The sequence below is a fragment of the Heliangelus exortis genome, chromosome 3 (assembly GCF_036169615.1).
Source record: "Heliangelus exortis chromosome 3, bHelExo1.hap1, whole genome shotgun sequence".
Lineage (NCBI taxonomy): Eukaryota > Metazoa > Chordata > Aves > Apodiformes > Trochilidae > Heliangelus > Heliangelus exortis.
Window position 1 is genome coordinate 105,107,192 of NC_092424.1, and position 18,832 is coordinate 105,126,023.

An 18,832-nucleotide genomic window follows, 5' to 3' on the forward strand; every position below is an offset into this window, starting at 1 on the left:
CTGAAGCCCCTCTGCAGCAGAGTCCCATAGCAGGGACAGCCAGAAGCAAAATGGTTTTATGCCCAGTTTAACTGCCTGATGATCAGAGTGTTTCTGGCCTAGAAATAATACCCAGAAAACAAAAATTTAATCTTTTTTTAATTTATTTTTATTTAGAGGAATATTTTTCTTTTTTTTTAAATTCTCTTAATTGTACAAAAACACTCCCACTCCCCTCTTTTTTTTAAAAAAATTCATTGTACTTCACATCCCATGGTAGAAGGGAAATTATATTCCTTGGGCAGGGAGGAGGCTGTTTGTATGGAACAGGGCTTGCTTCAGGCTCACAGCAGCTTGGCCCCAGCACAGCTGCCTTGATCCCAGCAGTTTTGTTCTGGTCAGCACTGGCAGATGGAGCCCTGTCCTCTTTGGCTGTGTGCTGATGCTTGGCATACCCATAAGGATAAGGCTGGAAAGGCACCACTTTGGATCAAAAGCAAACCCAAAGTCCTGAGCCTTCTGCTTAAGTCTTGGTGCCAGCAACTTCGGTGTGTGTTTACACCATATGGATTTTAACTCACGTTTTGATTACACAGCTCTTCTGACTGAAGAAAATTGGGTTTTTCCCAACACTCCTGTTGCAAAACAAGCAGATCTTTTTAGTGCTGGCAGTTGTAGGTCCTTATGCCACAAACCCAAACGTGTGTGTGTAGGGACAGTCATATGTGCTGGCCCCCACATAACAGCAGACACCTGGAACTGATGTTTTCAGCCCTGCCCATTGCAGGGAACAGATGAAGGAGGCTGGAGCATCACTTAGGATACTCTGGGGGTGAGGGTCCCATGGGGCTACAGGTTGGGAATCAGAGCAGGGCACTTTGGGATGCTGATGGCTTTGCTCTCCAGACAACAGGAGTTTTGCTGTGAGCTTCAGTTTGATGTGCTTGTCTGTGATAGTGGCATTTATAGTTATTCACATCAAAAACCACATGCCATGTGTTGGTGTGACAGATATGTCATAAATACCAATCCCCTGACCAGCTCATGCTCCAATGTCATGGTTTCCTACAGAGCATGTAGCATCTCCTGAAATATGAGTGCCTTGTCTTCTGGCTGTGGTGAGGCCCCATGGCCATTTGCCAGGGAGGAAAAAAACCTGCATGGGACAATGACAGTCTGAGTACTGCACAGGGGTGTCACCTGAACTAGGGCTGTGCTGCTGGAGTTGAAAGATGGTCAAACTGAAGAGCTGTCACATGCACCTTGGTTGGGCACTTCCACCAAACCTCTGGCTGTGTCCTCCCCTGTCCTGGCTGAAATCAGACTTTCAGTGTTAATTTCTCACATGTCACCCTCTGGGGAGGTAAGGGGGTAGGAACCTGTGTGGGAGAAAACAAATTGTGGCCTTTGAGAGCAGTGAGGTTCTTCTTTTAAGAAGAACACAAGTGTCCTGCTGGCATCAGAACTTTTTTTCCAGTATCAGGGACCCCTTTGTGGCTACGTGGTGTTGGAATGGGGATGTTGGGTGGCAGGAGCAGATGTAGCTGTGTGCTCCCCACTGGGGCTGTGTCCCCATGAAAACTCATCAGGGAGGGGAGTGGGGGGTAACTTTCACATGGATGAGGTGTTGCTGGTGGTCAGGAGCTTGTGACCTTGTGTGGTGGGCAGAGAGTTTTTCTGCCTCTCCTGTATTTGAATTGATGGCTGTAAAAGAGTCAGATGTGACACCGGGGTGGTCTTTGTGACATTTTGAGTCTTGTCACAAGCTGCTTTACATCCTCCATGGCAAAATCCTCAGGCTCTTCATTCGTGGTGCAGCATGTTGTAAGATGTATAAAGGTGCAAAGCTGTCTCTGGAAACCAGCTATGCCCTATCTGCAGGTGCTGTGGACTTTTGAACAACCACCACCAAAATCTGAAACTCCTGCCAGCATAACCCACTGGCCAAGAAAACTTGAAGGATGTTTTGCAGCATTGCACCTCAAGACATGTAGCCCAGGCAGCTGCTTTTTCCTTTTGCTGGCACTGATATTCAAACAGCCCCCTGAATTTGCCATGTGGGAGAGGAGCTTGATTTCCATGGTGGTGGGGAGGAGGTTGCAGGCAGGATGGCTGAGGCTTGGGCTTTATCTTTTGGCTGAGCAGGTTAGGGTAGGACATGTTGGACAGCAGAGTGTTTTCATGTAGATCAGTATTGGAAAAAATTTAAATCAAGGCTATTCCCAGAAATGGCTGAAAATGAAACCCAGCAGTTTTTTCAGCAGGTTTTGCTCTTCACCACTTCATAGTTCATGTGTACATTTTGTGAGCACTTTTTTCTGCTTTGAGACTTTATGCTCTTACTTTGGGTTTTTAGGATGGGGAGCTTGGAGACTTGCTATGGTGTTTGGTGGGTGGGAGGAGGGCAAGGAATTAAAGGCTGAGCCAGCAAGCAGGGGGCTGGGGAGCAGACTGTGTCCTTGAGCAGATGACAGTGAGGGGACTGATCCAGCTGGGTTGAAGGCAGTGGGAGGAGAGGACCTGTTCATGATGGGTCAGATGCTCAAGTGCTTTTCTGGTAGAAGGGGGGAGTGTTTGGGTCTCCCTTTCTCTGTGCCTTGCTGCATTTCCAACCTATGCTGGTGTCACCCAGTTATCTGTCAGCAGAATAGGAAGACTGAGAGACTGGGCAAACCCTGGGAGCTGTGGCTTTGGTCTTGGCCTTCAGAGATATTGTGGCATTCATTCCTTTTTTCCACCCTGCCTTGACAAAAAGAGAAGAGGAGCAGGAGGGGAAAAATCAAAAGGCAAGGTTTAGAGCTCCCAAGGTGGTCATTCGGGTTGCTGCTTGCCAGCCAAGCACTGCTGAGCACTGAGGGGCTTGCAGGAGCTCAGCTGTTGGCAGCAGAGCCCAAAATGACCCCCACAGGCCAGGGAAAGGCCTGGTCACACATGGAGGTGCTGGGCTTGATTGGTACCTAAATGAAGTGGTGGTGATGTAGGCAGTGATGGGGCACTTTGCAGGGTCAACTCATTCTCTCCTGGGCTGGGGAGGGGTTGATCAGAGTGTGATTAACTCTTTAAGTAGCACTGAAAAAGAAGGGTCTGAGTTTCTGAAGTGTTGAGTCTTCCACTCGTGGCAGTCAAAGCCACATTTATGCAGTATCTGTGCAAATCAAGCTCTTAAAACCCGAGGGGGTGGGTCAGGAGTTCAGCTCCAGCCTTACTTACCTGTTGTCAGTGGCTCCATCTTGCACTCTTTGCTGGAAAAGTTGGTGGAGATGCTGCTCATGAGCCCTGTGCAGGAAATGTCTGCTCCTTTCTTGGTGCTCCCTGGTTTAGAGCAGGCAGGGGCAGCATCAGCACTGCTTGTTCATCCACTGTGCTTAATCACTACCTGTCCCATCACCACACACTCTTTTTTCTGAAGTCAAAGGCAGCACTTTCTGGAGCTCCTTTGACAAAATGAGCCTCTCTGCTGGTCAGTCATGGTTTTATTTATATGTTCCTTTCTTTGATTAGAAAGGAAAATTTAAAAAAAATAAAATAAAAAGACAAAAAAAAAAAAAAAAAAAAAAAGACTCACATTTCCAATAGCCGTATCTCTAGTACTTATAACTTTTGAAGCAATACTCATATTCCTGTGTGTGCCTCTAAACTATCCATGTATTTGTTCAGCTTTTTCAGGTCTGAGTGTGGGAAATGTCTCTGAAGATGATAGTTCTGTAAGTGATGGTGTAAATGCATTGTTTGTATGTATTCTAAAGTTTAAATAGATTGTACATATGGGATTGTAAATTAACTGTAAACAGCAATCTATATTTTCTTGAATATATTATATAGCAGTATATATTTGTTAAATAAGTATTCTTGTATACTCTTCAATAACCCTTTTAATATTTTGTACAGATAAGTTTATTAAATATTTTATTGATAAATAAATCTCTGCAAGATTTTTTTTTCTTTTGAAGACTTGTGTCTATGTCCTGATATCAGATGGCTCATTTCACAGCAATCTTTGTCACTCACTTGTAATTCCTGGGCTACCTAAGATGTTCAAAAGTGAAAAGATGATCATTTTACACTGCCTTCCTTGGCAATTTCAGGTATTTTCCAAGGAAAAAAATGACAGAGCAGGGAGTGTTTGTGGTACATTTATCCACAAAATATGCATCCCTTTTCTTCCCTGTGTTTCTGAATAGAGTTCACCTGCCTTGAGTAGTAACTCCCCATCTGCAGCCAAACAGGACTCTCCATTGTCTGGAATGGAAAGTTTTAGAGGCTTCAAAACATTGTTGAAGGAGTAAGTATGAAATATGGAAGAATATCTCCTGCTTACATTATAGAATCATAGAATTTTCAGGGTTTGAAGGGACCTTTAAGATCATCTGGTTCCAACCCCCCTGCCATGGGCAGGGACACCTCCCACCAGATCAGGTTGCTCAGAGCCCTGTCCAGCCTGGCCTTAAAAACTTCCAGGGATGGGGCTTCCACCACCTCTCTGGGCAACCTGTTCCAGTGTCTCACCAACTCATGGTGAAGAACTTCTTCCTAACTTCCAGTCTAAATCTACCCTCCTCTAGTTTGAATCCATTCCCCCTAGTCCTGTCACTCCCTGACATCCTAAAAAGTCCCTCCCCAGCTTTCTTGTAGCCCCTTCAGATGCTGGAAGGCCACAATAAGGTCTCCTTGGAGCCTTCTCTTCTCCAGACTGAATAACCCCAACTCTTTCAGTCTGTCCTCACAGGAGAGGTGCTCCAGCTCTCTGATCATCCTCGTGACATCCTCTGATCATCCTCCAGCACATCCCTGTCCCTCCTGTAAAGGTGGCTCCAGAACTGGAGACAGTTACTCCAGGTGGGGTCTCAGGAAAGCAGAGTACAGGGGGAGAATCACTTCCCTCGACCTGCTGGCCACACTTCTCTTGATGCAGCCAAGGATACAATTGTCTTTCTGGTCTGCAAGTGTACACTGACAGCTCATGTTGAACTTCTCATCCCCCAGCACCCCCAAGTCCTTCTCCTCAGGGCTGCTCTCAAGCCAGTCACTGCCCAGCCTATATCAGTGCTTGGGATTGCCCTGACCCAGATGCAGGACCTTGCACTTGGTCTTGTTGAACTTCGTGGGGTTGGCATGGGCCCACCTCTCCAGCCTGTCAAGGTTCCTCTGGATCTTATCCCTTCCTTCCAGTGTGTGAGCCACACCACACAGCTTGGGGTCATCAGTGAAGTTGCTGAGGATGCACTCAAGGCCACCATCCATGTCACCAACAAAGATGTTAAACAGCACCAGTCCCAACACTGATCTTTGAGGGACTCCCCTTGCCACTGGCCTCCACCTGGACATGGACCCATTGACAGCCACTCTTAATCAAGCCAGTTCTTAATCCACTGAGTCCATCCACCAACCCCATGCTTTACCAGCTTAGAGACCAGGAATACATGTGGGACACTGTTGAAGGCTTTACTCAGATCCAGGTAAATGATGTCAGTTGCTCTTCCCTTGTCTATTGATGCCGTGACCTTTTCATAGAAGGCCATCAGGTTTGTCAGGCAGGATTTGCCCTTGATGAAACCATGTTGATCCCATGTTGATCCCATGTTGACCCAGTCACCTCTTCATTATTCTTCTTCTTCAGCAGTGCCTCCAGGAGGATCTGCTCCATGATCTTATAAAGTAAGACTGACCAGCTATAGTTCCCTGGTCCATACTAATTTCCCTTTTTGAAAATGGGGGTTATGCTTCCCCTTTTCCAGTCAGTGGGGACTTCACCAGACTGCCACGACTTTTGGAATATAATGGAGAGTGGTTTACCAACCACACCCACCAGTTCCCTCAGTACCCATGGGTGTATCCTGTTGAGTCCCATGGACTTGTAGATGCCTGTGATCAGGTGTGACACAAAACCGTCCTGATGGGTTTGACTTGAGCACAGGACTCTGCCCTACAGGTGCCTGGGCCCTGCAGAGGGACCTCAAAGTAACATTTGGAGGGGTGAGGGAGGAGCCCCATTTGGTTAGGGCTGGTGAAGACACCCCCTTTGGAAAGGTAGAATTTCAGTATTTCAGGTATAAAAAAAATTACCTGGAAAAATGTAATAGAGACTTGTTTTTACCCACATCAGGTCTGGTAGTTTCAGAGAATCAAATATTTGCAGAATTGCTTTGTTTAGAGAAGACCTTCAAGACCATCAATTCTACCCATAACCTAACTTTACCAACTTAAGTCTACCAAGTCCAGTGCTAAACATTATCCCTAATAACTGTATCCATGTGTCTTTTTAACACTTTCAACCACCTCTCTGGCAGCCTGCTCCAGTGTTTAATTAAGCTTTCAGTGAAGAAGTTTCTTCTAATAGCTAATCTAAACCACGCCTGGTGCAACTTTAGTCCATTTCCATTTCATTCCTGTTAGGTACCACTGGGCTGTGTGATACATTACCTAGTACTTAAGAGGTTAGATTATTGCTACTGCAGTAAAATCTTTTCCAAAGATTTTTTTTTAATAATTTTTGAGCATTGGTTTTAATTCTTTCATTCCTCCCTCTTTCAAAATGTTGTTTTTTTAAAAAAATAGCTAAATAAAGTACCCTGGGATATGAAACTGTTTTGTATTCCTAGAAGATGAACTTTAAAAGTCATGAAACATCCAGAAAGCAAGGAATATGCAAGATTGGCTTAATCTGTCACGTTAGCCTGATGTGATTCACATTTGGGGGCAGATGTCATATAGCTATAGAGCTTTATTTCACTTGGTTTCACTTGGACATTATAGGTGCAAAATCAGATGTTTTAGGGAGAGTGATTTGCTTTAGCATGTGCTGCTGCAAGAGACATCCCCAAAGTGCCTCAGAGACAGTGAGGGAAGGTAACAGGGTTACAGCTGCCTCTGGTGCATCCTGACTGCACACAGGACTGTGGAGATGCAGGGCACATGCAGAAGCACAGAGGAAATCTCTAAGACATCAGGTCTGTGTTTTTGTCACAGCAGAACAACCTCAGATTTCAGGAAACACGCAGAGAACTGATGAGAGAATCACTGGAAGGACTTAAAAATTAATTCTTTCAACACTGGTGTTCTCGAGGCTGACCCCTTGTCACCAACACATGGCTCAGGTGGGGAGAGGCACAGTGATTGTTATTCCCAGTGGCACATGGAGAGACACACCAAGCACAAGCCACCTTTTGGGCAGCCTCCTGCATCCTCACGTCCTCCTCTCCAGCTGCATTGGCTGAGGGGTCTTTTGGCCCAAGTTCTCCAGTTAGACACAGAATGCCATTTTCCACCCTTCCCCTGCCCTGCTGTATGTGCAGTTTTACAGGAAACTATTCTTTTAACAGGACTTTTTCAACAAAATATTGAAAGGTAAAAGCAAATGGGTTTTTACAGAAATCCCATCCCATCTCTGAAATCAGTGGGAATGGTCTGACTTGAAAACCTCGTGACTTAGCCCTACAGCAAATGCCAAGGTTCCTTATTTAGTAAAAAAAGAAACCAAACCAAAACAACGTTGGTGCCTCCCAGGACCTCCAGAGGGAGATCTGATACCCCTACATTTAGGTATCCAAGTGAGAGCAGGCAGGGAATTTAGACGTTTGTTTTGGGAGCACTGAACTGGGGGAAAGTTAGGTGAGAGAGCTCAACTTCCCTTAAGAGCTCCAGTTTTTATCTTAGCATCTAATCTGAAGTCAGTGGAGTTAGTTTTAGTGAATATGATAACTTCAAGTTTTGGACAAGCATCTACTTGAGACTTACATGAAGCATCTCCTGCATTTTCTGTAACGCAAACCAACCCAGAATATGCTTGGGAGATCACTGGGACATGTTTTTGCTGTGAAGCTCAACTGCAGTCCCTAAAGATTCTAGGATGAGAATTTAATCTTACTTTCAGTAACTGATACTAGGCAGGGATCATGTTTTCATTACTACAAAAAATTTAAACCCTCATTATAACAAAGTGCTAATTCCCCAGGAACCCTGCTATGTGGGACTGTCCTATTTTGGATCAAAGTAGGAGGGATATGAGGATAAATGGAAACTGCCCTGTGTGTATCTTTGTATTGAAGCTTTTTGTTCGTGTCGTGCTGCCTCTGTGGCCTCAGTCAATTGATCACTGGAGTCTCCCTAAGCCTGGGTGGGGAGGGTCCCACTGACTTATATTGAGGCTGTACTGGGGCTGTAATTAGAGTGAAACACTCCAGTTCACTCTGGATACTTAAAATTCCAGGCCTTGATTTTTTGTGGGTGAAAAAGTTCCTTCTGATAAATACTGATGAGTTGCATTTACCCTTTTGTGATGAGAGCAGATGAAGTTAAAACTTCAAAAGAATTATATTCTGAAAACAATATTCCTGTTTCTAACAAGTTAGATTGGATCAGTTGGATCCTCATCAAATTTTAAGGGTGTTTGTTTAGGAAAATGTGTAACTTGAATCCTGACACTGGGAAAGGCTGTTTTTCCCAATTCCAAGCTATCTCACCTTCATACACAAGGCTTTGTCTTAATATCTTAGAGCTTGGGGGCTTTAAGGTGAGTTTGATGAAGTTGTTCATAGACTGGGAGGGGGGGCACTGCCCACTGCCTTTTTCATTGTAAACTGCTTCAAAAAAAGTTGGCAAAAAAATCTCCTTTGAGTGTCTGACTGGCAAACACTGCAGTCAGATGCAGAGTCAGATGTTTAAACAACACCCTGCATTTTATTAGCTGCTCCAAACTACATTCTGTAACATTTCCCTTCCCTGCAAGCACGTTCCTGCAATAGGTGGAAAACCCTCATCCATTTACATCAGCTCAAGCACATGAAAGTAGTGTTTAATTAAATCTCTCCCTGCCTGCCCCATCTGAGCATGCATCTTGGCCTGTTTCATAACTTCTGCATGATGCTACTGAGAGCAACAATCACTTCTGGCAGCTGGCTTGTACTGTTTCTGCTGTATCTGCTGCTTGTTTTCAACCCCCATCAGCTGTTCCAGGAATATATGCTGGTTTAATAGTCCCTGGTTACTCACAAATGCTCCTTGGATTTTTATTTTGTAAATGTGCCAGGAAAGAGAATGTTTGCCTACAAGTGAAGAGTCTCAGAAACTTCACTGCAGCTGGGAGCCTAAGTCTGACCTGTCACACAGAGTGAAACAAGTCTCTTGGGTCTAGTCAGTTTATCCAAATCCAGTAATAGTTTGAGGAACTTTATTAATGATAACATTGAACATCTTGTTTCAAGTCTTTGCGGGCAATTAGCTAGAGCAAAGAAAGGGATGGGGTGTGGATTCACGCATAAACCCATTTTCTGCATAATAAATATGTAGGTGACCTCAGCTGCAGAGAGGAGATGATCTGCTGTGCTTCATGGATGCAATCTGCCTCCTGCCAGTCAAGAAGTGGGTGTTCAGCTTGGAGTCCAAGTCCAAATACTTCACCATAAACACTTCACCATAAACGCTCATCAAGCTTCCTGAAGGGACAAACCTTACTAATCCACACACCCTAAACTGCTCATTCAAAGCAGAAAACAGGGAGCAAGGGAAAAACAGTGATTGATTATTTTGGAGTGGATCTGGATAAAAAGGCTTGAGTCAGGTGCCTACCACTCACTTTGCAGATGTCACCATTGCATGTGAAATCTGGGACTTGGCAAGTATTTTTGTAAATCTTGTGTGCATGAAGTAAGGAAGAAGGTGAACCAAGACTTAATAAGTTACCATAATAAAGAATCAAAACATTTTACCATAAATGTCTTTATTTTTGTTATTAGAGCTGTGTACTTTTTCATAAAAGGTATCAATCTAGCAAAACACTTGAATATGAGTCAAAGTCATTGAAGCTGGCAGGATTACTTGTGTGGTGAGAACTAAGCACAAATGTGAATGACAGAGAGTAGGTGCTACTGCATACAGTCAATTCATTTGCAACAGTTTTCACAAGAATTCTAAAACAGTCTAAAATAGGCAAGACCACACTGTGTTTTCTTGGCAAGTTGGCACATTTGGACCATAAACACTTTGGACACTATTTGCCTGGGGTCATGGTGAATGCCACGGGCTTAAGAGGAGCTGGATTCTCATTGTGTGTGATCTGCTCCTCTTAGGAAATACAGCTGTGAAAAGCAGCCCCCTGCTCTTTTGCAATGAAAAAAGTAGCAAATTTTCAGATCTTAGCCTTATGGTGACAGCTTCTAGGAGGAAGGGAGCAATTGAATCATTATGGTTTTTATAATTTTAAGAGAAAATTCATTTAAGAAAATCATAAGGCATTATCCTGCAGTAGATCTGGTCATCACTGACCAGCTCTGAGCTCAGTTTAGGTCTTAATGCAGCCAGTAGGATTAATTATAACAGCCTAACATTTGTATAAAAGGCATAGACAAGTCAAGTACAAGTATTGCTAAATTAATTCCTCATACAAAGTATACGAATAATGCACTGTAAACAACTGCTTCTCATAGGTGCTTCAGTTTCCAGACTTTAATAGCTGCTTGTCATCTTTGGTTAATGCAAGATTTTTTCTGTCCTCAGGAGATCTACAACAGCTGAACTTTTACAGACTGTGTCCTTTCCTGATTCCACATACTTCAAAGAGTAAATGTTTTGTTCCAAGAGATCAACGTGTAAACCAAAACAAACAAGTGAACTGACTTGCTAACACGCAAACATATATATATGTGTGTGTGTATATATGTGTGTGTGTGTTCATATATATATGTCCACATATGTGACACCCCACCCCCACCTAACCTGCCCTAGGGAGCACCTAGGCCAATATATGCATTTAACATCTGCCATGGCACCCAACTGGAATGCCTGCCAACATCTGGGGGTGGTTTAAACACACACAGGATGCAGAACTGTGGATTCCCAAAGTGAGCACAAGAATTGTTTGGATATTGACTGAATATGGCCCTGCAGAAGTCCCATAACTCTCCAACAAAGGGCCAATAGCATGGGTACAGCCTTTCTGCTTTGACCATACCTGGTTTCTCCTCATGTTGCTGCAAATGTTGTCTCAACATTTCTGTCACAAACATCAGGATCTGTTGCATTACACAGCAGCATAATCTGAAAATCCACTGGCTACTCTCAAAAGCTAAACCAGTTTCCAATGCAAAGAAGGTCACTTAAATCCCCTGTCTGCCTGCAGGTTTGAGAAGTAGTCTAAAACATCCAGAAAATGAATCCTACTACAAATATTAGTGGAAGATTGAAGGGAGATTTAGAGAAAAGTGGAAGGTGTGCACATAATCGTGTAAGAAAACTAAGGAATTAATCACTCTTTCTGCACCATGGAGAATGTTCTCTGGTACCATTCTCACCAATACCACACTAAAATTGTTAATAAATCATGTAAGTGAGATACCAAATGCATCAGCTAAATTAGTTGGTTTGCAAGGGCAGGACTTCCCTTGACTATATTCTGTAGTGTTTTATTTATAAATGTCTCTATGAACTCCACAGGGAGACTATTTCACAGGTTCATGGCTAGAAAGCTTTTCATGATTACCCCTTGGCTCTCTTCCCTTTACATTATTTTCATTTCTAGCTATTGCCTGTAACTTATTCTGTTATCACAACTGTTAGGATGCTTTATTCTACTTTTTTGCTCTGGGTGAGGGATGAACAAATGTGAGGAACAGTGCACTTGTCAGCTATGAGCTATAGCAAAAACCTGGCTGTCAGTGTTACATTTGACACAATTCCATGCATGCAACAATGGCAGAATAACAACCACTTTTTCCTAGTGGACTTACCTAGTTTGTGGCTTGGCAGGAAATGTCATACTTCAGTCCTTAAAGCAAAGAACTGGAATTTAGGCATGCACCAAAACTGGCTTAATTTTTTAAAACTTGCTGAGTAAGCACTGTTCTCAGGGACCTCATTAGGAAAGCAAGCTCACCTGTATGTAGTCAGATATGGAGTCTGCAATCCTTTTTCATCTTTTAATACTGGCACTTTTTGACCACCATCCTTTACCTTCTCTGCAATCAATGAAACACTTGAGCCATGTTCCAGACAAAAGCTTCATAGGTATTGCCTTGCTGAGCAGCCACAGCTACCTTATAGTATTTTTAATACCCTGTGGAGTCCTGGCAGGGCCCTAAACCCCTTCCGAATCTTGGAGAAACTGCACATGACATCTACAAATCTCCCTTGTACTCATCCTGAACTCAGCCTAACCTCTGACTGACCACCAACCCCACTGAGCCTGGAGGAAAAAAAGTTAGGGTTGTCTTGGGGCTTTGGAGAAGGCGAGGTCTTTTGCAGCATGCCAGGATCCATCCAGAGGGGGATTTTTATTCTAATGGAATAGCATGGTATTTCTTTATAAAGCAGACCAGCTGGTCTGCCCCAAACCCACCCTCAGCAGCTCTCCAGTTGGTGGGTGAGGTGGTAGTAACTCAGGTATACTTGCAGCCAGTGAACCTAGTATCAGTGTTGTCTAAAATGCTACCAGACAACAAATATTCCAGCCCTTGCCAAGTTCTGCAGAACCCTGAAGACACAGGATGAAGGTACATCACCACTGAATCAATAAAACTATACTTTGGACCAGCCAGTCTCTCTTGAACTTTCTCTACAACATATTAATAGAAAACAAGCCATAATCTATAATAAACAGAAAAAAATAGGACAGACTCTTTCACAAAAAATTACATGTTCACAAAATAATTACATCGTTTCCTTGTTAATCACTGAATCTGTGTTTATAATTTGGTCAGATCATCCTGTAACCAGTCTGTGATCATGGCAGCCATCTCCTTGCTGGCATCCAGCACGAAGGCGTGGCGGAGCCCTTTCTCACAGAGTCGAATGTCCCCATCTGGAAAATCCATTTTGATGTCATCATAGTAGTTCTGTGGACACCAGCTGTCTCCAGTTCCATAATAAAAAATCAGCTAGAAATCAAAATATATCAAATCAGTAATTTAAAATGTTACTGATGAAGCAACCAACATACAAAGAGCAGTGAATTCTTTGGAAATAAGCTTTATGGACCACGGTCTCCTTGTGAGGAATAGCAAAGTGGCAGTTCTTGGTTGTTTCCAGGCCTGCAATTATGAAGCCAATTACATGCTCTGTGACTCAGTTTCCTCATCTGTGAAACTGGGGGGACACAATACAAGATTAATACCAAAACAGAAAGCTGCAGATCAAAGTCTCCCTGTCCTAAGAAATTTGTTATTATGGATCAAAGCATTTAGTTTACCCTTAGCCAGGCAAGCTGCTGTGCCTTCCCCAGCTATTAGCTGGCTTGTAGGATAGCTTTCCAGCTATTGAGTCAAACAGCAAAACTGATTGCTGTGCCCTACTGAAGGGGAAAACCATTTCTGGACAACTTTCTTCTGGACATAAACTAAAAGAAAGTAGGAGGTTAACTCTGCATTTGTGAATAGCTCAGTCTTACATCTGTGAGGTGTGATCTCAAACCACTTGCTGATTGGAGCTTTAGGTGGAGGAGCACCTATTTTTCTTAGTCTCAAGTGTTAGATGTAAAAAAGAGGTGATCCACCCAGCCATGCCAGAATTACAGTGATTACAATCATTCTCAGAAGTAAATTGTTTTTTGCTTGTATAGTTTTATAATCATGGAATCTTAGAATCATAGAATGGTTTGAGTTGAAAAGACCTTTCAAGGTCATCCAGTCCACCCCACCTGCAATAAGTAGGGACATTTTCAACGAGATCAGGTTGCTTGGAGCCTCATTCAACTTGACCTTGAATACTGCCAGGGATGGAGCTTCTACCACCACTCTGGGCAACCTCTGCCATTGTTTCACCACTCTCAAAATAAAAAGGTTCCTCCTTATATCTAGTGTGAATCCACCATCTCTTATTTTAAAACCACCACCCCCTATTCTATCAAAAAAGACCCTACTAAAAGGTTTGTCCCCATCATTTTTATGGGCATCCTTTAAGTACTGGAAGGCTGCAAAAAGGTCTCTATGGAACCTTCTCTCCTCCAGGCTGAACCAATCCCAACTCTTTCTCTTATCTTTTTAACCTGGTAGAGCACAGAGAAATCCCAAAATCACCGAGCTGTTTTCTTTTGGGTTGTAATATAGATCTAAAATTCTACCAAAGTACATTTTGTTTTGATGTTGTCCTAATTACCTTGTTCAATGACAGACCTGAAAAACATGCTATATGGCCCACATAAACACAAAAGTAACAATTTACAGGCAAATATAATATTCAATGAAGTGTCTTTTCTCACTGTTAGAAACACACTTTCCCAAGTCATCATTTCCCCTCATTTTCATCTCAACTTTGCACACTACAGTTATGTTTTTTGATTTCTATTAAGGATTTGAAGGGATAATGGTGGTCTGGACAAAAGTAAAAACCTATGGATTTAAAACTATACAGGAACAAGATGCTTTACACTAAAGATCTTTATACTAAAAGATGCTTTTATACTAAAGAAGATGCTTTATACTAAAATGTTTAAATGCATGTACCAAAAGGATGTTGATTGCCCACATATCACACATACAGCTTGACCCAATTCCATAACTCTTATTTGTTTCATGTTTCATTTCTGTACTTGAGTGAATAATTGAGCAATGCTGACATAAATTAGAGGACAAGAAGTTTGCCTTTCATCACAAAAATCTTCAATTCAATTATTTCTGTAGCCATGTGGAATATAAATAAATGCACCCACTGGGGAAGAGGTGGGCTCAGAGCCCAGATTGCATTTCACAAAATATCACAAGTTTTTGTCTAACTCGTTTTTCTCTTGTTGAAGTGTACCCAAATTTTCAACATTATTGGCTGTATCCAAAGTCTCAGCTGCAGAGACACCAACCCAAGTAGTACTTCTGTGTATACATAAAACATAGAACTTAAACCATCCTGTCCTAACAAACATTATTGGTTTCCTTTGTCACTCACTAATTGCTGGAAAAAAAGTAAAGAAAACTATATAGCACAAAACTTCTTTTGATCTTGTCTTTGATTCATAAATCACAGGATGTCACAGTAGCAAAAATTCCTCAAAAAAGCCAATTTAAAATGAAATGGCCAGCTGCATTCAGGCCCTGTGAAAGCCAAGCATCTGAATGAATCATGGTTAACCCTGGGCTCTGTTACCAACAGATACAAAAATAAAGATTATGAAACCGAGAAATTAAGAACTGAAGCAACTCCAGTTTAACAGAGTAGTCCTTGAAATTAGGCATTTTGATAGGTTAGTCCTAGAGTCTCATCACATGATAATTTAGAAAAAAGATGACAAGTCCATTACACTTATAAAGGTGGATAAAACACTTGGCTTAATCTTCATGAACTGCAGAACGGGCTTCTCTCCAGGTGGGGTTGTAAACTTAAGAACCCACAGACTTGGAAATGCCTAAACAAAGTATTTACCTGCATTCTTAGCTTGCCCCTGGTACACTTGAAGTGCAGTTTAATCTTTCATTGCATGATCCAAAAGATCCTTGACTCATTCAGTCCCCTGACAGGATGACTTTCAGCTGATGAACTGCTATTTGATAGTACTTTTTAGAGCGTTTTGCTTTAAGTTCTCTGTGTGGTCTGAGGATTTATTTACTACATATTTCATGGCTTACAGACAGAATTTATTTTCTTATATGCATTCCTCTGGCACACATCACTACTGATTTACATGCTCACATTTATTAATTTAGTTTTGCAACACCTTAGTGGCCAGATTAATCTCCATTTTGCAGTTGGGGAGCACAGAAATTAATGTCAAACTATATTCATTAGTTCAAAGTATGCAGTGCAGTCTGGAATACCTAGAGCTGGTTTTCCACTGTGTGTAGTACAGTGTTGACTGTGCTCAAAGGGTACCACTCTTGGACTTCATTTGTGGATGCCCTGAAACACTGTCTGTCTGTATGTCTGTCTGACTCTAGAACAGATTTCAAGGTCTTAAATGAGATATTCAGAAAAGTCAGGATGAACTGTGACCATCTGTGAGAAATATCAATGATTTCACCAACAGTCCAGTCTTGGTTGTGAAGTTTAAGTGGCTTTACCATGAACCTGTGTTCATTGTAAAAATGCTGGTTTCTTGTTTCTTTTGAGAGGCATTTTACCACTCCAAATGAGGCAGGACTTCTGCATCCTGCTGTCTCTTTCATTGCATACCTCTTTTGGTTTATGAAAGAGGAAAAAGGAAATGTGATGTTTTCATGAAAGACCACCACTTAATGCATACATTAAAGGCATCTGATTTAAGATCAGTGATCCCTAACTCTGAAACATTTGGGAATGCATTCTCACAGCTGGCTATTGCAGAGCCTGGGTAGAGTCTGCTAGAGTCTGTGCTCTTTGTATATGCCACACACAGCCACAAAGCACACAGATGCTAAAATGCTACCACTTTTCCTAATATATTAAGATAGAATAATCTTAGGCATATTTAAGCAAACTTTTCTAGAATGCAAATGTTAAATTTTAAAATGTTAAATTTTTAAATGTTAAATTTTCATGTTAACCAGAGGAGTTTTGCTATTGCAGCATGCAAGAAGGCATCATCATGTGTAACCAGAGGCACGTGGGATCTTCATTCATGGGAGGAAACCCTGGCATGCACTATATGATCTGTATGGCTCTGTAAAGTATATATTTTCCTGTGGACTGTGAGTAGCTGTAAAGAATCCCTGAGTCAGCAAAGCCACTGCACCAGCAATGGAAAACTGCTGCCAACCTAAGCATTCAAAAACAGTGAGTCAGGCCCCCCAGATAATGAGACCAGTTAAAAATAAACAGATTTACAAAACAATAAATAGAAGATTCTTTCCCTTTTTCTTTTGGACTTAAGCTTTTCCATGTTTGCATTTTTGAACTTTTCTGCCACGAGGGTCAGTTTAGTTTTTATTCTTTTGCAATATGGGATGTTGAGACTTCCAATATTTCTCACTCAGAAGAGAAATGGCAGCTACCACTGGACATGCCAAAGACTCTGTATGATTCCTGATGCAACACCCTGCTTGCTGAGTGGCTGAAACACATCCTCTTTCAGGATCTGATGATGAGGACAGGGTAAAAGGGATGTGGGTTATCACTGCTGGACATTTCAATGCCATGTTTGAAATAGTTATGCAGTTTCTAAGTTTCAAATAGTTTTAAAATGATGGCAATGTTTTCATGAACTGTTTTACCATTAAGTTGCTCAGAAGTACTTTGAGCCTTAGCTTCTGTAAAATAAAACAAAAGTCAAATAGAGCTCTGTCAGCCTAGTACCCTGTAGTATGGTACATGTACTCAGACACTGCACAGTGATGGCAGCTGCTAAGTAAACATCAGAAGACTCTGAGATTTGTATCAACAGGATGTTTATATTTTAAAGAGTTTCTAAGAAAATAATAAAGATTTCCTGCAGTTGAATTCACTGGCACTTGTTATAGTATGTATGACAATTCACAGATGTATAAATTAGAGAGAAATTACTTTAATGCCTCTTCTGTAGCTGCCATAAGTCAACGCTGAAAAACAAATGCAAAAAGTTAAAAAATACTGAGTTTCCTCTATCTCCCTGGAATTTGGTACATGTTATAACAACTTTAGGATCCTATTACATGAGCAGGCACCACTCCAGCTGATGGCAAAGAGCAAAGGACTGATCTCTGTGGACATAAACTAGCAGCACACGTGCAATGGCATCAAGAGTGAACCAGTGTCCTTGCTGAAATCCTTGTCTCTGATACATTAACTTTTATCAGCATTACTCCCACAGGCATTCACTGGTTGAGACAGCAGTTTCCCTCAGGATGACATCTCTCAACAGTGAATGGTGAATAGTTTCATTTGCTCTTGGATGAAAACTAGTTTAAAAGGCATTAGCCCAGAATTAATTTTAGTTTCAATCAAGGTTTATAGAATATGACTTGGTAGCTTCTCTGGAATTACGAAATTACGAATTACGAAAGCGGCTCCACCTTATCCTGCCAAAGGAATAGTATAAACCACATGGGAACAGGATGGTTTGGGACACACTTTTTTTTTTTTTTTACTTGCTTCAGTTGCACTTTGGCTTAACTAATCAGTTTCTGGGAAGAATTTGAAGAGCTGGCATTGCCCTAGGAAGCCCTAAATGCTGTTGAATCTGGTTCTCCTATACACTGTCTCCTCTCATGACCCTGCCATCATTCAGATCAGGCAGTTTGATGACAAGGTCATTGGAACTTGTTTCTCTGCTTGTTTTACCAAAACCTCTACTTCTCAAGTTTCCAAGGGCAGCGTAAAACCAAACTATTCCTGCTGGATGGTTTTGAGAAGAGGCAGCTGACAATTCTGAGTACACCATACAATTTTAAAATACTGACCTGTAGGGGCTGTGGTAAAGGTGCACCGGGTAGTTCAACTTTTTTTTTTTTTTTTTTTTGTGGTGATTTTAATTAACAGAGGAAACATGGACACTTGTGTTAAACTCTTTCAGAGAAATTATGATGCAAAACCCAGGTGGAGTGGCTACTGTGCACATGATGGAAGATGTGTTACTCCTCTCTTCAGTATCAAGTACAGTGCTCCACCAAACGGACTGGATGCAGGCTCCCAGTTTTCATGGCTTTCTCATTGTTAACTGGAACTCCAGTAAATCAGAGAAGGGGAAAGGGCTTCTCTTTAACTTTGCTGCAGTTTGTTAGCAGTGGTACCAGCTGCTCTCACACAGACCCAAGAGATCAAGCGAGGCCATTTCTATTTCCACTTTCTCACAGACAGTGAAATGTAAAATGTGGTTTTAAAAAGGATGAACAGGATTTATCAAAAAACCAGTGCAATTAACTTATTGATACTATCTTACTTTTAAAGACTTTAAAGGGTGTATATTTAGGAACATGAGTACTTCAGAAGTCAAGTCTGTATAAATACCAAAATAAAACCAAATTGACTTGACACGACTAATTAAACA

At 41.9% G+C, this 18,832-nt stretch overlaps 1 protein-coding gene across 11 annotated transcripts in view; it reads right to left on the bottom strand.

The window, feature by feature from the left end:
* Positions 1 to 9,677: 9,677 nt before the first annotated feature.
* Positions 9,678 to 18,832, bottom strand: part of LDAH (lipid droplet associated hydrolase) — a 103,693-nt gene continuing 94,538 nt past the window's right edge. For all 11 annotated transcript variants that reach the window (XM_071742031.1, XM_071742023.1, XM_071742027.1 and 8 more), the window contains one exon: positions 9,678 to 12,845. In XM_071742031.1, coding sequence (XP_071598132.1) covers positions 12,793 to 12,845 — 53 coding nt within the window. In that variant the 3' untranslated portion in view covers positions 9,678 to 12,792. The remainder of the gene's footprint in view (positions 12,846 to 18,832) is intronic.